General features: G+C 42.0%; 1 protein-coding gene across 5 annotated transcripts in view; it reads right to left on the bottom strand.

Moving 5' to 3' along the window:
* Window positions 1–352: 352 nt before the first annotated feature.
* LOC116941632 (gamma-2-syntrophin-like) overlaps window positions 353–27210 on the bottom strand; it is a 150760-nt gene continuing 123902 nt past the window's right edge. Inside the window, exons 3-18 of one of the 5 annotated variants that reach the window (XM_032952899.2) lie at window positions 26099–26233; window positions 23936–23992; window positions 23090–23147; window positions 21434–21477; window positions 20857–20898; window positions 20061–20163; window positions 18826–18914; window positions 15996–16126; window positions 13698–13827; window positions 12554–12592; window positions 10559–10675; window positions 9869–9940; window positions 7989–8141; window positions 4916–5008; window positions 4139–4249; window positions 353–3228 (exon numbers count right to left, since the gene is read on the bottom strand). In XM_032952899.2, the coding sequence (XP_032808790.1) occupies window positions 3097–3228; window positions 4139–4249; window positions 4916–5008; window positions 7989–8141; window positions 9869–9940; window positions 10559–10675; window positions 12554–12592; window positions 13698–13827; window positions 15996–16126; window positions 18826–18914; window positions 20061–20163; window positions 20857–20898; window positions 21434–21477; window positions 23090–23147; window positions 23936–23992; window positions 26099–26233 (1506 nt within the window). In that variant the 3' untranslated portion in view covers window positions 353–3096. Of the gene's footprint in view, window positions 3229–4138; window positions 4250–4915; window positions 5009–7988; window positions 8142–9868; window positions 9941–10558; window positions 10676–12553; window positions 12593–13697; window positions 13828–15995; window positions 16127–18825; window positions 18915–20060; window positions 20164–20856; window positions 20899–21433; window positions 21478–23089; window positions 23148–23935; window positions 23993–26098; window positions 26234–27210 lie in introns of those variants that run through there. The other 4 variants (XM_032952901.2, XM_032952900.2, XM_076066546.1 and 1 more) reach the window with 4 other exon arrangements.

Below are 27210 nucleotides of genomic sequence, written 5' to 3'. Positions count from 1 at the left end.
ATTTGGTGCAGGCATAGACATGGGAACAAGGAATGGCAATTGAATCCAGAAAATGTATTCCGAATTCAATGAAGTGAGTGGGGGCTTTGTCTGGACGCATTTGCTAGAAGAGGTGATCACCAGTGGTCAAGACTAACAACAAAGTGGCACTGGGGATTTACGGAGCAAGAAGATCGGCTCGTGCGATGGCTGCATCGCAGAACTGTGAGATGTCGCAACAGCTTGAGGGAACGTTCAATCCAGCAGTAGATTGATCATGGCTGTTGATATCGGTGCACACAGAAAAAATTACAGCGCGTATTATTGAATTATAACAATTTACATTGCCAAAGAAGTACATACGGAATACAGGTAATCAGCAAAGTGTTTTAATAAAATATTCTCTTTTTTATTATCAAGTTTACATTAAATATGGGTAAGACAGTAGATTCATTAACAAGTGCTTTATTTTAAAACACTTAATATGAAGAAACGTAATTACAAACACGCTCTTTCAAGCTAAGTAACATCTGATAAAAGTATCTGTGCCATTTCTTATACAATCAAAATGTGTTTATAAAGAGGATTTGCACTCCGAAGTGGGCCACTGATATGTACAATTTTATATGTAATAGACATAATTATACCGCTGCTGTTTAGTTATTAACATATACTCTGGATAATTAAATGATCTGGAAAATAAGACACTCCAAACATGCCCCGGTCAATAAAATTATACAAATCCCTAAACTCAAATCCCTGACAGATAATAAGATGCATCCCCCCTCAACCTTTAATTTAAAATACAGAAAAACGTGCATTATGATCTGGAGAATACGGTAATAATCTGTATGCAGTGCTATGCAAAATTAAGATACACATTCTCATTCCAAACCAAAGCGTTCAACTGTATATCAAAAACAAAATAAAGCACTCTGCACAGAACATGCGACATTCTACAACACTATAGTACTGTACTTGCTATTCAAATAATGTATGGCTTTGTTTAAAATAAAAATCCTATAGTACAGCAGTTTACCCTGTATATGTAAGATGCGTGCGAAATGCATATGCTTCACATATTACTTTTAGGTATATCTACTTACACGTAAAGCAAAAATTAATTAGCGCACGTTCTACGTATGTCACCTTTATCGTCCTTATTTGTGAATTCAAATTAAGTTTATATGTTTTTCTACTTTGGCATTAATGTAATGTGGAATGACATCGACATTCAGTTAACTTGACGGCGAACGCATTTGCACTCGGGGAAGAGGGTGGCGCGCGCGTGTTTGGGGGGCAGGGGGGGCAGGGGGGGGCAGGGGGGGCAGGGGGGGGGCAAACACCTCCTCCGCTTTTTGCATGCGGAGCAAACCGAGAGCGAAGTGGGTTCACGGACGCGGCACCACCCGCCCGCTCGCCCCGCCCGCAAGCCACCCGCTGGGGCACAACGGAGCGACGGATCGCGCCCGTCACTCCACCGCTCCTCCGCGTGGCAGCCAGAGAGACCCCACTGGTGCGTGGCCACGCAGAGATGAGATGCGGGAGAAGACGACGACGACACGGCGTTAGCCACGCGCCCTCTGCACCACCAACCCCACCATGAAACACGTCTGGCGCCGAGCAGTGAGTGCCAGATCCCCTACCAATGAGGTGGGGGGGGGGGCGTAAGGATGTAAGCCCCCCCCCTCCAAAGCCTCCCCCCCCCCCCCAACTTGCTGAAGGCTCCGTGTTGTAATTTGCAAGCCTCATTTGAATACAGTCAGCGGTAGTTGGATATGGCTGTACAAAAATGCACGTGTTTTTTTTACAATTAAGCGATGGGTTTCACAGCCCTTGTTCATATACATCGGGGACGAGAGCGTGCAGCAGAATGCACAACAGGCAGACGCAGATCATATCGTCACTCGTTCTGTTTGGCATTTAACATGTCTTTAAAAAGTTTGTTTCACGGTTGACTGCGTTGTCCCACACTCTGAGGTTGTCTATCCCCTCCCCCCTCTTCCTTTAAACAAGGTCAATGCTACAGGGCTGCCGAGCGCAGGCAATACCTAAAAGTACAGAAGCTGAGTCCGGCTGGCTCTAAACCGAGATTGTCTTTCAATCTGAGAACAAATTGATGGCGCTGACATGAAAGAGGCGTGCTTGCTAAACCCGCACTCATTCAGCCGTAGAAAAACTGAGATTTGGAAAAATGCCGTTAAAAAAAAAACATCTTGAGCACAAGGTTAAACGGGGATTTGGCTTGTCTAAACCGCTTGTAAAAGTGATGTTGCGTGTTCGGTTTTTTTTCATATCCATTTTGCCACGACACCCACGACTTACCCATGCGAGTGTTTGTGCTTGGATTGGGCAAAGGGGCCGCATTTTCTTCGTAACAAGGTGATTCACGCGATAGCGTGACTCCCATTTATCCATGACAACGTGAACTAGTTAGGGCGTAAAAAGTTACGGACCAGAATTTGTTTTGTAACAAATATTTCCGTTTATACAAGTCGGAAATAATGTGAAGAATGCGCAGTTGATGTTGAAACACCATGAGTGTAAATAGTTAAAGAAATTTACGAAAGCCGTATGCCAGGGTCTTCATTTGTATGTGACATGAAAGAAGAAAATAGCATTGAATCCCACAAAACCACAGGAGTGCTTCACTTACTCCATCCACTTGGATCGACTTGAAAGCCGCTTATCTAGAAAGTGCTGGCATCACATTGTGGTTTTAAGTGGCATTTTGTGAATCGTGACCCTTCTTTTTTAAAACTTCTATAACAAGATTCAGAATTATATAAAAAATATATAAATATATTCATATACAGTACATGTGTCCCGGTAGGGGCTGGGGGTGGAGTATATGTCCTTTGGCTGGGCCAATCTTTTCTGTGTTTGTTGGAGCCGCGTGTTCATTGCCCCAGCGCAGCCATCGAGGGAGTCGGGGCCTGCCAAAAACTCCCGGCCGTTTCCTCCTTCACGCGGATCAACGCCAATTGGACTCGGCTCTTCTTTATACATCGGTGTCGTTATTTGGCTGAGCTTCGTCTCTCGGCCACCCTCGCAGGGCCTGTTTGCTCGTCAACAGTTTTCAAGTCGACACATGGAGATCGCTAAACCCTCTCGGATTCACTTGCAGTAGATTTGCATTTTCCCTCCGCATTGGCTCTCCACAAACAATGGATCCACCAGGGCCACCTTGGCAGAGATGAATGAGTGGATGCAGTGTAGCGCTGCCACAAGGTTGGGAAATTCCAGCTCCTGAAAAAAAACGTCAAAGATTACGGTTAGAAAGGCACAGTCCTGCAATGACTTATTCGTGTTACCGCTGGCGGAAGGGCCTCGTAGATATTCCCACGAGACGCAGGAAGCACAAACCCTCCAACATATTATGTCAATCCGGTGGAAAGTGGTTATACTGAGGGTATTAATTTGCGGTCTCTGCCCACCCCCCCCCCCCCCCCAAAATATATATAAATTACTGCATATCCTGTAAAACGTAATTTAATTGACCATGCAACTGCTATCGAAAGGTCCTCCCAAATATCATTGAGCCCAACTAGAGGATACTTGGCCTACTTTTCTACTCTTTCACGTTAGCCAGATATCTTGGAGATGGGAGTGCCCACACTTGTTAGGACCGCGTGCGGCCTGCCAATCGACTAACTGTAGTGAACCCTTTTATACTGCCGAGCGGACAGAGGCGGTGGCATTTAAGAAATGTGCCCATCGTGTCAACTACCGCGCCAGGAGGTTGAACCGGCAACATCCGCATGTTAAGTCCAGTGTGCTAACTATTATAATTTAATATAGTTCTATTAACAATTATATATTCACGTACATGTAATTAATATACGGCAGTACGGCAAGTTGGCAGTAAAACCACATAACAACAATTGGATAAAATGTTTAATACAGAAATGCAGAATTTTATTACAAAATGCAGGACGGAACACGTCAAAATGTTTTTTCCTCCGTGGAGATGGAGTGGTGAAATTGTTCCGTTGCGGAATTATGACGAGGTGCTGGCCATTTGGTGAGACCCTTCATCCAACAGTGGATTGATCATGGCTGATAATGATAGTGATGAAAAAGCAGCGTTTTGAAGTTATCCATCAGTCATATGAAGCAAGTTCAAGAGTAACAGTGAGCATTCATCAAACCAGCTTACCTTTGTTTCTATCAATCTAGGATCGTTTTTTTGAAAAAGAAACTTTATTTTCGATTTCCCATCATCAGATGAACCTTTCAGCTGGCAGAATTTATACCGCCAAAATACTTGCTGTGGAAACAAACAATGTTTATATTTTTATATTTGTGATATAACATAGTTTAACTGGCTCTCTGGGGACTGAGGTCAAGGCAGGCATGTGAAAAGTTGAAATATGTGAACATCTGCAGAGAAATAACGGACTGAGCACAACAGGTTACTGGGCAAACATGAAGCGCAAATCACTTTAAGCATGGGCACATTGTTTAGTGTGCTGTAGAGGTAAAAAGATGTACGCACAATTTAGAAGATATTACTGCTTCAATTTTGATTTAAAGCTTTCGTGACTGCAGTAATTCATATTCTTAGCTCTTTCGGTAAAGTCACGTTGAAGGGAAACAATAAAATAATAAAATATATATAAAACAATAAAAATTCTCACGACGTTTCGCCTGATGACGACCGTTTGTGTTATGGTCGAAACGTCGTGAGAATTTTTATTGTTTTATATATATTTTATTATTTTATTGTTTCCCTTCAACGTGACTTTACCGAAAGAGCTAAGAATATATTACTGCTTGTTTAACGGTCTGATTTGTGAACGTCTGTAGAACATGACAGTTACACCGTGCGCGAACAACACACTGGGTGTGGGCGGTTAATTGGTCAGGGCGGATATGTGACGGTCGGATTTTCAACACTCGTGTAGAGTATTTTGCGAACACCTTCAGAAGTCACCTTGGAGTTGGCTTCAAAGCAAGCAAAGCCCAGGTTGAAATCTACTGTGAGCCCAGTCGCGTGACCACGCCATACGCAGCTGTAGGTTTTGCTCTGAAAAGAAATGTTCATGCACAAGATTCCCATTACACTGCAGTCCAATTTTCACAATGCAAGATCGATACAAACATCGCGAGCAAATGTCGGAAGATATTTCTGGTGTAACATATAAACTGTAATACAAATCAAAGTTAGGTTTGTAAAATGACCGTGAAAGTCTGCTATGCTTTTCACGAAGAGGCCCAGTTCTATATACAACAACCTCATTAAGCTTCGATTGAAAGCTTTCGTGATTGTAGGGATTCATATTCTTGGTTCTTTCGGTAAAGTCACCACGTAAATAGAAAAATAATAATACAAAATACAGTGAATACAAAAATAATCAAAATAAAATAATTAAAAACAAAAAAACACTAGTGTAGACTAAATTTCGATGTAAAGCTTTCGTAACTGCAGGGATTCATATTCTTGGTTTTTTCGGTAAAGTCACCACGTAGAAGGGAAAAAATAAAATAAAAAAAATATAAAAAATAAAATTATCACGACGTTTCGACTGCAACACAAGCAATCATCGTCAGGTGTGCAAACCACAGCAAAGAAATGAAAAAAGTGGCGTTTTTTTACGTTAGCACCACGGAGAGCGATTTGGCAGTTATTCAGATGGACGAGTCCATATATTTTATTGTTTCCCTTCTACGTGACTTTACCGAAAGAACCAATAATATGAACCTCATTAAGCTTACAAAGACGCAACATTTGTTTTTATGAAGAAAATGTGATATGAGTGCTAATGTAACCCAATGAAATATCTAAATCTTTTCCCAAATGAGGATTGTAGGTTGAATTATAATCATTAACAGATATTGACATACGCTGTGTTTTTTATATGATTAGCTGCTAGTTAAATCAGATACGGGCATCTCCATGACGTTAATTGTGGAGTCGTTTACATATCATTGCTGCCAAGGTTTCAGAGATGAATGAATGCAGGATGTGGTCAGAGGTTAATTTAGTTGAGAATGCACATTTTAATTCTGTACACGGTTATTGAATATGAGAAATGGTGTTTCATTAATGCCAGTGTCAACGTGGTGTGCAGGTGATTGAAATGCGTTATTAATTTAATAAGATAAAAATGTAATTCCTACAGTGTTTAAGAGCAATTAATAGCGCGCTTTATTTATTTATTAAAATGTTAAATGTTTCTTTCCATTTTGGCCTCAAGTTATGCACTCGTGCATGAATAATGTATGCTTTATTTAATGAGCATTCCTTCAAGGACTACTGCTTGGCATTCTGCCTTCTTCTTCTAGGTTTTTTCGGTAAAGTCAGTTACATGCTAATCTCCCAGTTACATGCTAATTTCTGACTTTAACACCCTGCTAATCCAACACTTTAACACAGCTATTTCAATGCTAAATTATTCTCTTGATATGTAAACTCCTTTGTCAAGGCGCTCTGCTCCTCCCACCCAGCTTAAAAGACGCTGCGAAGCTTAGCAGCGTTCATTGAAGCGCTGTCGTCCCGATAGTTCTGTTCCTTCACCTGAAGAAGGCTACTTGTGTTGTGGCCGAAACGTCGTGAGAATTTTATTATATTATGTTTTATTTTTATTATTGAATTTCCATTCTACGTGACTTTACCGAAAGAGACAAGAAGATGAATCCCTGCAGTCACGAAAGCTTTAAATCGAAATTTTGCCTTCTGTTGGCATTGGATCGAGTGCTACCAATTAATGTTGAAAAACCACAAATATTACGACTGCACAAAAATCGTGTCCGGAGGATTTGCCCGCGTGCTTTCCACGCTGCGTCAATGAAATCATGTACATTTGGTATTTGCGCCATTCTCACAGCGCAAGGTTACCACGGAGGTGCTATGCTTCACAGATGACTGCATTGTGAATCGGCGGGAGTTTCACAGTAGGGGCGATGTTGCTATATGCAATAGTTATTTGCAAATGACTTTCAAATTTGTCAAATTTGGACCATGACGCTTGCGTTCATGGCCTACTATTTTTTCAAATCAAGTCACGGCGGCCGCTGGTTGCGATTTGCGAACTTCTGCAACAAGCGGCAAACATGCTCCTACTGCTTGGTCATGCATCCACCGGTGTAAATGTGTCATGTCTAGCCAAGGAAGAGAATAATATAACATTAAATGTAGCTGATATTCGTGTTGCATTAAGGTATCTTAGTATTCACCAAGAGTTCCCCCGTTGTCTCGCTTTAGCCAGCATTTTATGTGGCCAGGATTACAACTAGCAAATGCCCACTACTCGTGAGCCGAAAGAAAACAGGGTAATCTATTTGAAGAGCAATCTGACACCTCTGGAACATTGAATGTTGTGATGATAATTAGCCACTCGCCACTCACTTGCAGACATGCAATAGCTGCAACATAGTATCTGTAATGACTTGAGATTGCACCGATTACACGAAGTGCATACTTTGAGTACTTTTGCAGTGCTTGAATATCTTTCACTAAAATCATCACCGATATAATTGGTCTGTAATTACATACACCGTAATTTTGCCACTATGTGAGAAATGCAAACATATAATGCAAATGCTTTGTTTTGTTACAATCAAAACAATTGTGAGATGTTTATTTGAATTATACAGCAAACATTTCCACGCTCAAGTAAATTGTGCGGTAACAAAGCACGCGACTTTTATCTGCTATCTGGGCGAAAACGCAATTCAAAGTCTAGTGTATAATAGTGTGCTTCATGTTCAATTCTGCAAAGTGTAGAGAAGGGGGAATGTAAAATGCACATAATTTCGTCCACGAGAATGCCCACATTGAAAAAAAGTCCCCTCCAGCCTGTTCCACTCGACGCAGGTGTACACTGCATCCACTCGATCTGCAACCGAGGCAAACGCGCTTATTAAATAACCGGGTTCATTGCCGATTCGAATGTTCCTGGGAAGTTTGATGAGCGCGGTCGGTAGGCGCGAGGAGAGCCGATCTCGAGCGACCGTCACCTACGGGAGCAGAGGCGCGGAGGACCACATTGCGTGTGCTGGCGTACCCCAACTCGCTGCACCTCGGAGAACTGTGCCTGCTGGTATGCCTTCTCCCAGAGTGCGACGTCGCCCGCCAGCTCCGTGCTGAAGTAGTGGCTGTCGCCCGTGCCGGTCAGCACGCTGAAACAGCACGGCCTCATGTCGCGCAGGTCAACCTCCTGGGGAAGCCTGCGCGTGAGTGCCCCGACTGCCGCCGCTCGCTCGCAGCCAAGTAAACCAAGCCACAAAACGGCGAACAAAGGGCGGCAAGCCTCGCTCGGGTCAACAGAAGCTTCGGTGGGATGGTGGCTGCCCGTTTCGGGACGTGTTTATTTTTTTTTCTTTCGCAGAAGCGAAAGCGTTTGCCGTTTAGCGCGCTATTGTTGTGTCGTGCATTTCTTTGCCGGGTCATGGAATGGACGCAGCAGTTGGGGCAGACCAACAGACAAAGATGCGATGCCGCTTAGAATCAAATACATGATTTGTTAATCTTCTGCTATTACCAATAGGTCACAGTGGCCTTGTTGTGCATTTGACACTGGCTTCCAACCAGCTCACAGCTATAATTTATTTTAGCACGACGAGCGTGCGGTCTGCCAATAATAATCAAAATACACTTTAAAACAATTACACAGAAATCAATTCAGACATTAGCAGTAATATATTCCATTGTTACAGGATATTGGCTTAAAATTGATACATTGTCTGTGAAAGGCCTTCATCAAAATAAAAAAAAATATGAAAGATGGTTAAACGTTTACATTATGGAATATTGTTTTGCAGAATTCCCACGAAATACTTATGTGGTTATACGTGTTAACCTCTGCTTTGTTTTAAAATGTTAAATTACAGGTGCAGCTCTGCAATTCGTTGCAATTTATAGCTCATGTAACTGCTGGTGGAAGGGCCTCGCCTAGAGGAAGCTCAAAAGAGCCCTCTAGATCTATTTTTCCCTACTTCTTCCAAAATGGTCAGACGTCTTAGAAGAGGTGGTAGTACCCACACTTTAACCCACCACACGTGACTTGCTGATCAACTGACCGTGTTGTGTACCTATTTATACTGTGGGTAGATTAGCCCAGCATGAAACATTGTTGACAAATGATATCACATGCTCAATAGTACAGTAATTTTATTGAAATGGAAAATACGCTATTACATATTGACACGTAGATGTATAGTCTAATGACAGATGACAATGTTCATTTCGATAGAACATCCATATCGTGTCCATAATAGAAGTTTTTGGGTTAGATTGCTTAAATATAAATATGCTCTTAAACCAGCCACCCAAAAACCTCTATTATTGATAATATTGGCCGCGAAAGCTTACGTGTTAAACATGCACATCATATTGTTCATCGTAACCTTGAACTATGACCACAATGCTTGGAAATCAATTACGGGTGAGGATACTGTGTTCATTGACCATCGTTGAAAATGCAGTCAATATCGGTCCCACTGATGCACAAAATATGACAGGAAAATAGAAATGGATATATGAGTATATACTCACACCGATCACCTTTGATGGAGAACTGCAATTGATTTATTGCATCCATTAATCGATGCTCAGAACAATCAATCGTAACGCACTATTACATTATTTATTAAATACATTTACAACATTGTGTGCATTGAGATAGTACATAAATTGCACATTCGACTGCTATGTTAAAAAATATATACCGTATATTTGCGCTTCAGAATCTGTATCTATTGGAGCTATGAAGCTCTTTTTTCACAGATGTCCAGTAAAGGCGGGTCAGAAAGATACAACAAACAATAAAAAAATACGATGGCATTGCAAAGTATAGCAAAAGTAAGCAAATAACGAAAAATAAATCAAAGAAAGTATGTAAAAGGAAAGTTGCTGAACCGTGCTACACCTGTAGCTGTTACGCACCTTGTGGGTTTTCAGAAACGTTTCACACAGATCGTACATCTTCTCTCCTCTCGCCCAGTCACATAAGCTGAGCTACGTTGACAAGAAAATAATAAGATGTGAACACTTTGGCCAAAATAACATGAGGTTAAATTATTACTCCGTACATTTCCAGCCCCCCCCCGCCTCCCTCCCTCTCCAAATATTTAAACTCTGCCACGTAGTAGATATTTGAATAGTTCAAAGCGGATGTTGCTTTCTACGCTTGTGCGGACGACTCAAAGCATCACACTTCGTTACAGGTCAAGAAATGGAATGAATGCAAAAGCATTTCAAACATTAAGTCGTATCTCGCATTTTTTTCACCGGCTTCAGAAGCACGATTTCATGGAGTAATGCTCTTGTGGATGCCTCATTTATCTGATTTGTCAATTCGATGAATGATGCATTGTGCTGCTTTCTTTGGTGTTTGCTCAGTTAGTTCATCTGGGCTCCCTTGATCTGTCCATTACATCTTTTTTTACGGTAGGCCTCATAAATCTTTCTGTAATGATTTCTCTGATGGCTCAGCGGATGGAGGAGTTCATTTTTGTTAGCCCATGACCGTCCATTCATTATTATATCCTGCCAACGCAGGGGATGGTGGGGTGGGAGGTGGTGGTGGTGGTGGAGCTGTCCTGTTTATAGGATAGACAAGGTGGTGCCACTTACCGGGGGTCCCGAGAAGAGAAACATGTTGGGGCCTCTCAGGGCCAAGAAACGTGACTGGTAGTGCTGCCCAAATTCTGCATCCTGAATTCTCTCCTCCACCCAGCCCATGTGCACAATCTAAGGTAGAATCGGACATACCTCCAATTAGGTATCGAACCGCACATACCTATGTAACGCCGATTAGTAAGGTTGGCTACATATGGAGCGAAATAAGTTCAACATACGTACGTAGTCCACATTATCACGCGGTTTCAGTAAAATATTGTAGAATTAATCTTTGCATATAAATGACACATAGGTAGCTTCTGTGACTTTGTTTTTGTAAATTTATGCTATGACAAAGATTTGCGCAGGCTGTGAACGTATCAAATTCATTGCCAGCAATTTAAATTTTTACTCGTTTATGTTGATAAGGAAAATTGCATCTGAGAATAACTCCGTTGTTTGAGTTGAATTAAATTTAAAAGTGTGGTTGCAAGAAAATTATTTTGCCCAGAGGGTAAGATTCTTAACTTTCAAATCAGTTTTTATATATATAAAACGTACAGTTAACCCTCCTTTGTTGTTTTAATGAACTTACCCTATAATTGGAACCTATAGGGAAATGTTATAAACTTGCTAAGGCATTCACTTTACAATTAATAAAATGTTTTCACCATGCTTTTTAAAGGTCATAAAACGTCTGTGCGCATGTATAAATATATTTTGGCCGTAATGGTTGGATTTTGTGTTAAATTTAGATTTGAGCACTGTCTGGGAATGGAATCGGTGAATGTTGCCACTTGCATACATTTTTTATAAATACTTTATTTATGTTCATAACACTAAGTGCTTTGCTCTGACTTCAACATTGCTTTAATGGAGGGCCACATTTCACTTGATTCTAAATCATACTGCAGGTGTACATCATGTCGGACGTGACCTGATTTGCCAAAGCAAGGACGTTTGATTGCATAAATGCATTGGAAAGATTAAGTGCAAGAGTGAGTGAAGCTAACATGTGTTTGAGTTTATATGTTTCACGAAATATTCAATCAGTTTATTTACAATTCTATGACTCTTCAAATTGTTAATCTGCACATCAATTATCGTATAAGGTTAAAAGGTCAATTTAAAACTGTTGATAATTTAACTTTGTATGACCCAGGACTTTCCAGGCACCTCACTGCATAGTACAATTTAGAAACAGTACCTACCCAATGTATATACTCTCTCTGCTTTGAAGAAGTGCCATTTAGCATATTATTATCCGCCTTTATATATATTTGTTGTTATATGGCAGTGTTAATAATGGTGATGTTTTTATAGGCCGCAATTCCATCAAACCCACACTCAAAAGACCACATAGGTGTGTAAACACCCCCCCCTCTCTCCCCCTAACGTTCCTGCTTACCTCACAGCCCATCAATGGTTTGGAAGTTTCACGAATCTGCATTGATTTACCAACCCTTGCAGTTGTGAGCCACTTCTTCTCGCCCAAAAAATGTAAAAGGTACAACTGATGTTCAGTATACACAGGCATCTGTTAAAGGTGTCTCTTTCGAGAAAATGGGCAAGTATGGTTAGAGTAGGTCAAAATACTCTCAAGCGGGGCACTGTAGAGTTTGCTCCAATGACACTTTTAAGGGACTAAAACGTATTATACATTTCCAATTTATAAATTACATTTTGCGTTAAACGTGTAATTCAAAGGCTTGCTTTGGATTGTAAAATCATGGTCTATCTAGTAAAGGTTTCATTAGTCGAATATATGGAAATAAATTGAATGTTTTATGTTATGAGTACTGAAATACAGTGACTAATGTTTAGTATGACTGGGGAGCAGTGATAATAATGATATATATGTTTCCATTATCTGATCTTTTCCACTGTGCTAAAACATGTGTTCCTCCTAGAAGGCAAGGCACTTTTGTTATAAGTTATCGTATATTATTTAAAAAAAGAAATGTAATAAGTACAACAATAATTATAGCATATACAAGTTCAAAGACTTACCTGCTCATAAAGTGATAGATTTTTATTGGTCATCCTAATCTGAAACAAAATATAATAACCATATTTAATGCGAAGCGTTGGTATAATGTAACAAATATTCTTTGTTTTTTTCGGTAAAGTCACGTAGATAGAAAAATTATAATAAAAAATTAAGTGAATAAAAAAACAAATAATAAGTCTACATCATAGACTGCCAATACGCTTACCAGCTTAAAAACCAGGCTACAGTCTACATTATAGACTGCCAGTACACTCACCCAGCTCCATAACCATTGCTACAGTCTGCATTATAGACTGCCAGTACACTCACCAAGCCTAATAACCCGGCTACAGTCTACTTTATAGACTGCCAGTACACTCACTCCGATTAAGACCTAGGCTACAGTCTACACTAGTATTCTTGGTTCTTTCGGTAAAGTCACGTAGAAGGGAAACAATCAAATAATAAAAATATAAAACAATACAATTTTCACGACGTTTCGACTGCAATACAAGCAATCATCATCAGGTGTGAAAACAACCACAGGAAATTTTCTTGCTGTGGTGGTTTTCACACCTGATGATGTTTGCTTGTGTTGCAGTCGAAACGTCGTGATCATTTTATTGTTTTATATTTAAATTATTTTATTGTTTCCCTTCTACGTGACTTTACCGACAGAACCAAGAATATGAATCCCTGTAGTCACGAAAGCTTTAAATCAAAATTGAGTCTACACTAGTGGTTTTTTTATTTTATATTGATTATTTTTTATTCACTTTATTTTGTATTATTATTTTTCTATCTACGTGACTTTACCGAAAGAACCAAAGAACATGAATTTCTGCAGTCACGAAAGTTTTAAGTGAAAATGTAACACATGTTTGAATGTGTGCATATTTGTTTTTATTTTACTCTGTGGCGAATCATTCAAGGGAGTCATGTTTCCACCGAGAAGCAATCCATTTAACGGAGCTTATAACATTTTCTCGGGTTTGATAAGCCTTGTAATCTTAATGTAGTGCGTAATGTATTCCAGTCACATAGTCTAATCATGTGCCTTTGTGCAATGTGTGTGCCAGTGTCCCCCGTTGCATGGTAAATCTAGCAGTGGCCTCTATTGCAGCCACAAGGCACGGGAAATAGCATTCGGCCAAAAACACTCACATGCTGCTGAATGAGGTCACCTATTGCAGTGGAAATGGACCTCAGCCAGTCGGCACACTCCTGTATGGAGTAGCATTGCAGAACCCCAGAGCTGATGCCATCCATAGCTATGACTTCAAAAGCATTGGGTCTGCAGAACAGAGAAGATGTTACACGATATTTTGAAAATGATTTCAAGTGTAATGAGCAACTAACTCCACAATACATAATGTATGATATTGCAATGCGCGATACCGTTTTTTTTTCTTCTCAAAGCTTGGCACACACGCGTTTTTAATTACAGCCCCCTTGTCAGTCCATTGCTGGATGAAAGCCAATGCTGTGTCGGTCATGGAGGATGATTGACCAGCGAGGGCTGGCGAAGTGGGAGATCCAGGAACAGTTCAGATATCACTCACCATTGACGTTCACTGTAGGCAGGTTCGTAGCGCAGGGCACTCACCACAGCGCCACTGCCTCCACCCGTTGGGATTCCATGAGCTTGAGGTCTATGCCTCATTGTGCTTCACTCCATTTGTTTCTATCCCTCTGTCGTTTGTTGACAGGATGTCAGTCGACAGCATCCACGATACTATTTATGAATATTGAACGTAGCTCTTAAATGTCAAGTTTTACTTTAAAAATGATCGCAAGCGAACGCGGACTATAAAATATACTACTGGCACCTCTCATTCTAAGGAATGTCTATTTTAAATTCTGTAGTATTCTCCACGAAGTTTTATACCACCTTTTATAGTTCTTTCCCAAATAAAGCTGCCTTACCTTAATCCCACCTACCTAGTTGTATTTTATGTAACGAGCGTACACAGGGTTGTTCTCTGAAGTCTTCAGAAGTACCTCTGTGATGCTAAAAGAGTTAGACAATTTTGGTACTGTTTTTTTTTTTCCACCTCACACACTCATCCATAAAGATAACAACAATTTTAATAGTTTATTTTTGGTTCACATATGGCACCTTTCTGGCACAAATATTCCACCCAAAGCGCCATCACGTAATTAAACATAAAAAAAATAAACTATTTTCAGTAAAAAAAAATTAAAATCAAGTTGTGGCTAACGCTGCCATGTAATTAGCCATGAGAGCCTCTCTGAGTCTTAAGATTTTTTTTTTATGAAGGTGCTGCATTTGGATGTTTGGCCAATTGCATTGCTGAGTGTTTTTGCTTTGTGTAGAAGGGAACCAGAGAACCGACAGAAACCCCAAGATCCATGCAAGAAAAGGACCGTCAGCACTGCAATCTCCTGACATTTATTGCAGCCCCCACGCCTACAACACCTGGAAAGCCCTGACAGTCACCCATCTAAGTACTAAAATAAACAACAACAATCATAATAATAATAATAATTTAAGACCGTTTGCCAACCCACTGCTAAATTAAAAAAAATAATCTCCCCACACCGTGATAGTCCTAGGAGTTGTATCACGTCACTGATATTAACCGTGGCCGAGGATTAAACTCAGGTCGTCATGGTTACGGCGCAGTATGCTAACCACTGCACCACCGCTCCATCCCACGTGAGCACTCATCGTTACTAAACTCTGACCTCCACATTGCTCCCCAGACCCTCTGTTCCACCATTGCACCATCGGTGACCACTTTATTACCCACTACGCTCCCACCCTCTGGAACCACTTCCCTATGGCAACTCCACCCGGGTCCCCATCTCTCTCTTTGCTTTAAAGTCTTCTTTTCAAAAACTTCCTCTTCAACTCCCATTAATTCCTTGCTTTCTCTCCCCACCCCCTCCACTCTTCATATGCAAAGTTGCACTGTCAAATGTGTGTTAGGTTGTGGGTGCATTACAAACATAATTTGCTGTTGCTCAGATTTCAAGATCCGATGAAACCTGGTTGCGCTATGGGGTGAATTGGTTGGAGATGTGTTGCTGGAAAACAGGCAGGCATGCACGTGTGTGTGTGTGTGTGTGCATGCGGTAGTGTAGCGATCCTCGCTCACAGCACATGCCCCAACCGTCTGTTAAGGCTATACGGGGGATCTTTGTCTTAGAAGCGGCTATTGCGCTGCGCTATGAACTCGACGATTCATGCTAACGGCCAACACCCAGTGACGATTATCTGAGCCGGTCATGGGCCTCCCGTAGGTCGACTCAGCCTCAAATGAGTACCTGATTCTGTGTGTAAACATCGCCACTGGGGAGACAAAGGCGGCCCGGCGTTTTGCTGGCCACCCACCCCCTCGTGTGCCGTGCCGGCCTTCATAGGTGCTCGCTAACAGCACCACTTGCCCCCAACAGTCTGCTAAGGTAATATGGGGGGTGTCCTTGTGCTCGACTGACCTGAGCTGGTCGGAGCCCGGCGTGTAGAGGGATATCCTGGCCAGCAGCAGGGGAATCGCCAGGGAGTCGCACCAGCGCTTCTCCCAGCGAGGGGTGGCCGACACGGGGGAGGATGGGGATGACGGGGTCTGCTTACAGGGCCATCACACGGGGACGTGCTTGCAATGGAGCCGCTGGCTGTGAGGCTCGATTCCCCCCCCCCCCCCCCCAAAGAACGTCGAGTCGGTCCGTTCGTCACCATCAGCGTTCTCGTCAGCCAAGATCGATTCACTGCTGGATGAAGGCCTTCCTCAAGACGTCGCCACCGCTGACGGTTTTGCGATGTGACAATCCACCCTAGCACCTGTGCACGAGCTGATTTCATCACTCCCATCGTCCACGGAGGATGTTTTTCAGCCCTTACAATGCTCTGAGTAAACTTTTTTGTTAATTAAGTGAGCGTTGTTTAAATTTCTAAATTGCATGTGAATACATTTCCTTTCCAGTTCAAGGGTTTATACATATATATATAAATTGCCTAATCAATTATTAATTGTTATGGGAATGAATAACGCCCTTAAATTATTAAAACATCTAAAACTTCCTGGCAAAACTTTTTTTTTTGTTGGCCAAGCATTATTGAATTTCAGTGGACTTTCACATGGATGCGACTAAATCGATTTTTTTTTTTTTACCAATTAATCGCCAGGGGATTTACCATGCAAGGGCAGAGAGCAAAGTCTGACAGGGAACGACTCCCGAGTTAAAAAGTAAACGCTGCCGCAAGCAGCGATGCGGTTTGTCGATTGACCCCAAGAACTCTGCGGCATCGAGACAGATTAGATGTTTGTTCTCTCTCGGACACAATTTTTTTTTTTACTTGTACCATCGTAATTAGATCCACCTGAAATAAGTGTCAATGCCAATTTCTTTACGCTCTTTTTAGGGTAACTGATGGTGACTGGCCTATGACCGTGGACGAATGCGCTGCGTCGGAGGACAATTTCACTCAGCAGTAACCTCCAGCCATGTGCTGAGGCGCCCAGAGGTGTTACCTCGCCACTCTAGCAAAGACATTAACTTTCAGGAGTCACGCAGCTGCACGATAAATTGTTTGCTTTGTTAACCCTCAGGACATCACCAGCGGAGTCGATTCGACGCTGCACCATATACTTTTATATAATAATAAAAAAAACGCTTCATGGGGACCACAGCCGCGATGAGTGTTCTGTGAAATTCATAAGTTCAGCTATTATTGCTTTTACCACGAAGCAGATACATTCACGTGGAAGCAAGGGGTCGAATAGAAAATAAAAAAAATACGTGCAGCCGAATGGTTTTGTGATCACGCATTTGCTCCTGACACCAGCGTTAGCCGATCGACCTCTTCGTTTATATTTGCCAATGCATCACAAGGGTATCGCGGCTCGGAGGACATTAAGCCCAATGTTCCCATCTGGCCACTCAATAATGCAAGACACCTGGTAATGGATAAAATTGCTTACATTCTAAAATGTAACCACTGGAACACAAGACAGAGGTACTCGTTATAAACTTGCTGCACACTGTTTAATTGAGGTGACTTTTTGGAAGTAAATGAACGGATAAATAACAGCGTGATATAAATTCGCGACTTTTTGTTATTCATAATAAAGTTTTTTTTTTTGGGTTAGATCGCGTTATTTATAAATGTGTCGTAACCCTCCACCACCCGACACGGCCAAACAGTAAAACATTCGTCACGTTTACAAAAGACAAATAATTCACTACTTTAGCCGACTGGTGTGTTGAAGAGTGAATCAACATCATTTACAATTTTGAGTACGACGTTTCGCTGGTAATTACATGCTTTGAAAATATAATGAGCATCTAACAAAGGATTAGAGTTTCAAATTAAAATGAAACTCTGTCCAAAAACGTCAAACCTTGAGAGATTATAACTTTTAAAAAATCCTCTAAACTTCAAAGGGGCTTCAAAAAAGAATGGCGCTTCATATTCCACAGTGTTTAATTGGTATACAATCGGCTTGAAAATATACCGGCCTTAGCTTGTTATCATTTCAATTCATTTTAATGATTTCCCAAAGGTACCAGCTGGCGTATCACAAGATATAATCTGCTTAACTGCGAGCATAACATGGAAACAGTAGTGTCTCATTGCTTAGTTTATTTTTGTACCTCTTTAACGTTTTACTGGACCGTTAAAGCACTGTCAGTTTGCCCAACATGACTATGAAGACGTTTTTTAGTCATTAAATATGAACCCAAACAGGTTAAGATGCGGTCTTACAATTCCTTTCTCACGATTGCCAGCAGAAGAGCCTATAATTCGAGGGAGCTCCAGACAGCTTCACTAGATTATATTTTTTGGTCTCCTCTTCCACGTCAGATATCTTCAAAGAGTTGGGATTACCCACCTCATGCGATCTCCCAATTAACGAACTGTGGCGTGCATATTTAAACTGCTGGATGGAGAGGGATGGAGGCATTTAAGAAACGTATTGCTGTGCCGGAAGATTTAATTGAACTGGAGTCCAATGTGCTAACCATTATGCCATGACAACGTCCTGTAATAACATACAGCGGTTAAATCAAATCTAGCACGAGGGATCACCAGTCTGTTAAAAAAAAAAGACTACATCCCGCATGCACACAGTGAAGGAACAGCAATTGTTTTTTTTCTTGTCCAGGTTGTCGTCTTTGCAGGTTCATGGGCATGCCATTAGGGCTCCGCTACATTACCCTTAATGCCTGTGTGCTTACACTTTGTCACGAGAGGCTTGGTTCACAAGAGGCATTTATTTCCAAGTGTAGCTTTCCGTGTTATTGTTTATTGTCACATGAGACTTACTGTGTTGGTGGAGTTGTTGTTCAAGTGTAGCCCGCTGTCAAACAGAGGAGAGGAAGCAGTGCTGCTTTGATCACTGGGGATCGATGAATCTGCAAAACGGAATGAGCCCCGACATTAAGGGACCACAAGTCCCCAAAGCATACGTTTATGGCAATAATGCGTCCATAAGGGGCGTCTAATGAGCTGCAGTTTTACACCTCCGAGACGGCATCGCAATCAATAAATGCCTCGTGATTCTCACAGATTGTTTTTTTTACGAAGGTAAACTTTGTAAAATGTGGACATTGCTCGTCCGAGCTAAAAAAAAAAATATCCCACGCGCGGTGGTATAGATACACAACATAATTATCGTGGCTCGCGTTGTATAAGTGCGATTTATACCATCGTTGCGATAATTGGCAGAGAAAACAAGAGTGTTTTCCCCCCCCCCTCTATATATTATGATCAAGTAACAAATGGTATGAAACAATAAAACAAGCGTTATTACTCACAGCAGCTTTGCAGGCCTATATATTAAATGCGGCGTTATTGCAAGTCAATAAAATGAACACACTGCAAGTAAATTCAAGGGAAGAAAACAACACAAAGTTTGTGATTGTGCTTTTTTTGGGGGGGGGGAGAGGAGGGGATTTATTCTCTTCACTTTCATTGGTGACGTGACAGCTCGAGGCTAGAAAGGAGCAAAAGTTTGCCATCCAACCTCGCGCCTAACGCAGTTGTGAGATTCGTGCAGCCACCACGGCGTACGGCCGTACCAGGAACGGGGTTGGCGACACACCAGAGCCGCTGTCTGGTCAGGATAATGGGTAGCTCCGTGAGGTGCTTGGCCAATCGCATTAACCCGCCGCAACCTGCAGAGAGGCCAAGGCGCATCGAGCGCTGCCTTCGCTAGAACCACTCTGAGGCTATGTCTGATTTTTTTTGCTATTGACATTAAACGAAAAAAAAAAGAGTTGTATCCGTTTAAAAAAAAAAATGTGGCCAATTTTATGGCTGGGTCCTGGGGGGGCGGGGGAAGGACAGAAATTCCGTAGACCATAGTTCGAACTCGTTGCTCCTGGCTTCTGGGAAGGGGGATAATTTTGGCCTCACTGCCCCACTCACGTAGCAGGGGCTGCGAGCATCGGAGTGTCGTTTTTTTTAATATACGTGGAAGGGACGACAAGGGAAGGGGAACAAGAGTAAAGGAAAAATAGGGTGGGTGGGTGGGGGCCAGAATCCGATCTCGTACTCACACTGGCCTTCTTCGATAAGCGGAAGCTTGAGAAAGGCAGGGATCTTCCTCAGATACCGGACTGTAAAGGTGACCTCATCGCCGGCAGTCTGCAGCACTTGTACCTAATGGCACCACAGACGGCTTGGAGTGTTTAAGTGCTACGCTAATGACAGCTTACCATTTTACACGTTATTTATTTATTTGCTTAGACGACCGAGGAAGGCCATACCGATCATTGTCCCCATTTCTAGGTAGAGTCCTGCTTGGCCGATTCATCTTTTTGGAGGAGAAGAGAATGGTTGACAAATACACTGCTATTTGTGGGGATAAGCATCAGAGCTGGGGCTGCGGCATTGGCAGCGATACGCAATGATGGCTATACCGTACTAATAGGGATGAAATTGGTAAATATTTACTTTGTCCTTCTGCTGCCTGTCTTCGTTAAAAATGCCACATTTCTTTATTGAGAGCGAGTCCCCATCAAAATGCTGCGTGCAGAATGTGGGTATAAGTGTGTGATGTCGTCTTCATATTCAAAGCATGCAAGGATTCCTGTTATGCTTTGCTGGTTAAGACACATTTCGTGTATCCATTATTTTGGAGAAATGTAGCAATTTTGAATGTTATTTTCTAGTCACTTTATTACATTGACGTTCTTTTGTTATTCATACATCATATTTACGAGGGCAACATAATCCATGACTCATTTTTCCATCGCAATTTTTTTTTAATGCATCGTACCTTTCATTATAATTTGAGTTGAACTTAAACTAATACCATTTTACCGACGTCTGAAAATGCACCATACAACTTACCACTTCTTCATGTGTTGCGTTTTCCACATTGATGCCATTTATCTGTTTGAAATATAAAACATTCATGGGGTTTGAAATAGATTCACAGCCCAATGTATGGGATAAGATGTATATAACATCAACTTATCTAAATCTACTTTTAAGAAGCCATACATGGTAAAAGGAAGAGGTGCAGCCCTGAAATTGCTTGCTCAAGCTACTGCTGGCAGAAGGCCCTACGCTAGGGGAGCTCTTATGAGCCCTTCTCGAGGGAACATCAGCCTAGTCTTCCAAGCAGAGGTGAAAGTAACCACTCCTTACCCCACCACACGCAGCCCACTGGTCGACTAACTGCGGTCGACATAATCATACTGGGTGGACAGAAATCCAAAGATATTTTCAAAGGCTACGTAGAAACACCACTGGCGCTTGGGAAAATTGCAACGTATCGCTTTTAAGCAGGTACAATCAATCAGTGCAATCATTGTACATTACAAAAAAACAACACTAAAATGAATATAACATGAATCAGTTTTTTTTTCTTTCTCATCGGGAATCACAACAATTCATCAAAATGGAAATGGAAGGTATTACTCACTCTCAAAATAGCATCGCCAATAAACAGCATTCCTGTTTGGTCAGCTGGATTTAAAAGAAAAATGTACATGATTTAACTTATATAGGTAACAACACATTGTCTTGCAGTCAATCCCTTGCATTCTTTCTAATATATGTATTATTTTAATTAATTGTCAAATATATTTTGGGTTGCATAGCCTTTCCAATTTCTAGTCGTTAGGATTCAACTTATTTTGCACGTACATACATACATGTGTTCGTGGTGTGGCCGTTAGCGATTCCCGCTCATGACCAACACCAGTGGCGATTATCCTCCCCTAGGTCGTCTCAGCCATAAATAATTACTTAGTGCGATGTGTAAACGTCGCCATTCAGGAGGCAAATGCGGCCGAGCGCGGTGCTGGTCACCCACCCTCTCGTGTGCCTTCATAGGTGCTCGCTAAGAGCACTTGGAGCACTTGCCCCAACAGTCCGTGAAGGCTATCGGGGGCATCTTTGTCTTTGTGATATATGCATAAGAGGTGCGATGGCACAGTTTGTTATGGCACTGCGCTACTAACCTGACTTCCATTGCTGGCCATGGCTCTCATCAGCCTTCGAGACTATTTATTTACTGTGGTATGTAAACATTAACACTGCGGTCGTGCGTGATGCTGGCCGCATCACCCCCTTGTGTGCCATCAACGCCTTAATCTCACCTCACTAACAGTATTGTCCTCAACTGCCTACACAGGGGTGGGTGGGAGGGGGGTATATTTCGTTGCTATATGTGCTATTTACACTGCCAAAATACGTTTCTAATAAGGCAATTTCATTTGCCGATGAATGAGCATTCACCTGATGTCCAACTTTTACTAAATGAATTTGTTCGGATCACTGTTTTAAATAAGTGGCACGGTTGTGAAAATTGTTTTGGCTTGTGCATAGTGGGCAACGTGTGGCGTTGTATGAGTTTGTTGTCGTTGCATAACACCTTGTTACAAAATAATGCGCGTTTATTACTTGAGCCTTTTACAGGCCTGGCAATTTTCACATACAGGGTGTCACATACATTTATTACGTAGTCGAAACACACACACACACATTCCCCGCAGTGTTGAGATGTATTCTATAGATACGAATACGAGGTTTTAATTCACTACTATAATGAGCCAAGAATGTCTGTGTCCCACGCGTGTGACGTCACTCCACGTTGGCCAGCCCCCCCTCATTAATAATCATGAGCGGATGATGTCACTCCACATGTAGCACCCTCCCCCTCATTAATAATAATTAGCGGCTGACGTCACTCCACAAGGGGGGGCGAGGCGCCTCCTCCCCCCTCCTCGGCGTCAACTGACAACCCTCACTACAAAGGCAGAACCCTCACGTCATCACGTGATCTCCGTAAGGCTGTTGTTGAGACATCAAAGTAAAAAGGACGTCGTGATGAACAAGGGGTTATAGCCTTAACATTAAATAGGTCTGTGTCACCGCGCCCTTACAAATTGCACACGCATTGATGCAATTAATATCACGTCGCGGTCTGATTTTCGCTTGCAAGTTTCAGATTTACTGCAATACACCCACATCTTGGACGGGCAAAAGGCTAGTCGTCAAAATAATCAGAACAAACATTGTTATTTTCAAATCAAGATTGTTATTTTGTCAATGCTTGCAAAGAGTTTGAATTTACCTGCCTGGTCTTTCATGATTTTGGAAATCACCACTGGCACCCTGTATTCAGCTCCTCCCTGTTTGAAAAAGACATTTGTACAAACATGTTTAATTAACGTATGCAGCAGTTGTGTCTGTACATCATAGCGCACGCACACACACATATATTTTCTTAATCTAAAGGAAACCTGTTGTTGTTATGCTTAATCTTGTTTCGTCTGTGATACTGCATTGGCAGTAGTGCACGAGCCCAACTAACAACGCTTTGACACATTCGTCACCGCCACTGCTTTAAAAGGAACACAAAAATTAGGCAACGTTACGGGCAATGGACCTCCTCTATACACGTGCCACGACGAAGGGCCATCCCCTCCCCCTCCCCCCCCAAAAAAATTTATGGTTAATAACATCGACTATAATATATGTTCACTTAAGAGGAGGGTTATTGACGAATGTGTTGAGTCATTGCTGAAACTGAAATGTTCATTCCATACGCAATTCAAAACAACGGCTCGATTTGGTGGCACAGCACACGAAGGCGTTGCGCGATCTCCAATGTCGATGTCCCAGCGGCGCTCGTGACACTGTGTCAAGCTGTGGTGTTGTTGTTGTTGTGTGTTGGTGTTTATTGCGTTGCTGCCCGGAGGACCTCACTCCATCTCGGAGGTGAACCTATTCTGCTACCTATAACGGAGCTGCCATTTCAGCAGCTGCAGTGTTGACACCACCACATGATGCAGTTCGGTATAATAATTTGTTTTTTTTATTAATTTCTGTGAGCAACAAAAAAAAATACGCGTTGAAGATTATACGTTTACGCCGGAACACTGTGTACCTGCTGCACGCTATGAAAACAAACACATACCTTGATGCTTAGTCCAAAGCCCCCTATTTCTTGTCTACGTAAAGTCACGCTTCGCTCCTGAGGAAACACAAACAAGGTGTAATTTGAACAAGTTTTACTTTCAGTGGAACTTCAATTCATAAATGCCTCGTTGGCTGCTCTTGAGATGTGACACGTGCGCATGTGAGCACCAGCTATATATATTTGTTTTACCAAGTTTAAATCCTTGGTCGTTATTGTCAGTCAGGCTCGACACACTGCTGCACTGAGGCCTCCCCAAGCCTTTCTCATCTATATCTCTCTCTCTCCCGTGATATAACAAGCCACCTAGCACGTACAGTACACACGAGTTGCTGTCATTGCTCCATCTCCCCAGTGGACGTTATCTCAGACGCATTCCATTCCTTGGCTGTCACTCCGGCACTACGTTCGACAACTGACCAAGTTTAAACACTCTGGATAAATTTGACTCAAAGCATAGGTGGTGCAAGGGTTGGTGGAGGTGAGGTCATGGCGGGAATCATCTCTACCTGTGCAGACTTTGGGATGAACAATGGACAAGCATTAGAATTCCTTGTGAAGGGAAGCATAAGTCAATTTACTTAATTTAAAAGCATGTATTGTGACATAACTACATTTTTAAAAAGTAAATTGTATAAGTACAATTGTTATATGATTAAACATTTAAAAATGGCAGCGTACAGTAGTAGAGAGATGCTGTAGCTAAGATGATTAGTAAAAAAAAACACTAATTCAGGGATTGAACCGTGCATATGAAGGTTAAGCCGATGCTCATGTCCTATCTCCTTTGCTACAGCTCCTCTGCACGACAGTCACTGTTTGTTTTGAATACTTTTTACATTTGATCTTTACCACTTTATTTTCAACAAGTAAGATCACAACCAACAGGCATGATACCAATACATTACAGCATCATCAGTCAAGCCATCTCTGTCCCTGTCCAAGTTGTTATTTTAGTACTACAATATGTGGCAGCATGGACAAAAATATGAGATATTTGGTGTTCTTAACAAACACCAAGGGTAGGTAAAACTGTCATATCACATGACGTGTGAACATTTTATGAAAGCGTGTGTGGTCAAAGGATCCCACTCCGTCTTCAACTCCTAGACGTCGTCATCAACGGAAGAGCTCAAGTTCTGTAGCATTGTGGCATCAAACTTTTGGCAATTTAAGTTTGTAGTGCTGGCACGTTGTGGTCTTTCCAATGCCACTGTAGTACAAAATATACCTGGAAGGGTCCGTTGATTGTAAAACACATGAGCTGACGTGAGGTTGATGAGGAAACATGTGGTGTGGGATTGAGTGAAGGTTTGTTCACACTCGGGTTGAATTTTTTTACTATCTTTCAATAAAGTTTTTGCACATCTGGACACAGCCAAAAACTTGTGTCCATATGTTCATGAGTTTTCCTGAGTACTTCTAGAGCAATAGGCATCGATCAGAGTGCAATAATTAACTCCGCATGTGTTAGTATGGTCTACTCCATGCAAGAATTGAAACGGAGTCGGCCTTAATTGTGACAGCTCTAACTCTCTACTCCTTGCTATGAGACAAGGCAGGACATTATTCCACTCCACAAGGATAGCAACTGTGTTCTGAATGTATTCCATATTTATGGTGCATGGAGTATTATATAACATTGAGATGTTGTCGTTTAGGTTTGGTCCCTCCAACCGTCTTCGAAGAGGAGAGGGTGTTTGTCATTTCTTTAGGTCAGCAGTGTCACTTTAGCCCAGTGTTCTTCACTCACGTTCAGAGGGGCGGGTGCCACTTTTGCCGATAAGACATCAGTGAGAGGGCCGCCACACATTTGAAACCATTGGGGTTTGACAGCAGCACGATGGGGGTGTTGTCACGTGTTGTGTATTTGTCGGGGGGCCGCACATCAGGGACCGCACTCAAGGCCATCAGGGGCCGCCAGTGGCACGTGGGCCTTGCAATGAAGACCACTTCTATAACTCCACTTTCCAACCTCCACTCTCATGCCCTCCTCATGAATCTCCTACCTGCCTTTCCACCCCCTCCCTCCCTCCACAGAATCAGTTAACCCTTGTAAAATATTGCCATCACCATCAATTACTCAAGGTAATGGTCAGCTGCTCTGGCCCCATACGAAAAAGAGCGATGCTGCGTAAATGTTACCCTGCGGGATTAACTCACTTTGGCGCTGCACTGGCTGCCCGTGACACACACCACCTCTTGGTGCTGGATGGTCAGGAGGTCCTTGGAGATTTTCAGCCGCACTTCGTGTGGTTCTGATTTCCCATCAATGAGCAGCACAATGCCAACTTTAGTCTGCGAGAGTGTGACACAAATGAAAGAGATAACGAGCGAAAATCATTAAAGTTGTTCGTCTGAGCATTTGAGTTTGATCTGATAGGTTAATGTGTCTGACTCCTTTCGACTTACCACACCAACTGACTGTTAAGTCATTCACGTGAATAGAAGTAATGAGAATCAGGACAAGTTTAACCCACACCAGAAATAACTGCAATATTCCGGCAATTGCTTCATGCTGGAACCTGCTAGCTGAATTGATAAATAAATGGATTTCCTTGTACATGAGGAGATTTTTATATAAGCGTTCCAATAATAGTACAGCAATACGTGAAGCATACGATTGACAAGACGTTTAAAAAAATCTAGCCTGTTTGCTGTGAATTGCCATAACCAAGCGCAATATAATTTAAATAACAAAATATAACCAAAGTAAATACCAATAAATATCATCTTTCAACACAGTTGCTGAGCACAAGACCAAAAGTTCAAAAAGCCAAACGGTCAGCAAACAAAAACGCAGCATTAGAGGTGCAATAGATAAGAGTCGATACGTTTCTTTTAATTTATACAGATTATGCTAACTTGGGAAAACGGACAAACGGGAGAGAATTCCAAAACCGAGCAGCGTGATGAATGAAGCAATCTGGGAGGTGGTTGTAGACCAGATGTGTGGTTAATTGAACACATGCTAGGATGAGACGAAATAGTTAAATGTGCAGAGATGTTGCCTGACTTTTGTCGGGGTTTCATTTGAAGGTAATCTGAAAATGTCAATGCCCCGTGGATTAAATGGCGCACATTGCAGCTGAACGCGACGTCATTTAAATAATTCGAGGTGCGGTAAGTTCACTTGTGAGTTTTTTTTTTTAGCTCCACAAAGCAGCGTTGCGTGGAGCAGATACACATGCAACACAAAACAGGATGCTATCGTTACTGGCTGATAATGCTTTAGAGTGGACCATGTTGTTCCATTTATGAGCAAAGTAATACAA

Source organism: Petromyzon marinus, chromosome 12 (assembly GCF_048934315.1).
Source record: "Petromyzon marinus isolate PM22_M1 ecotype Great Lakes invasive population chromosome 12, UKy_Petmar_22M1.pri1.0, whole genome shotgun sequence".
NCBI lineage: Eukaryota > Metazoa > Chordata > Hyperoartia > Petromyzontiformes > Petromyzontidae > Petromyzon > Petromyzon marinus.
This window is presented reverse-complemented; position numbering and strand designations above follow the sequence as displayed.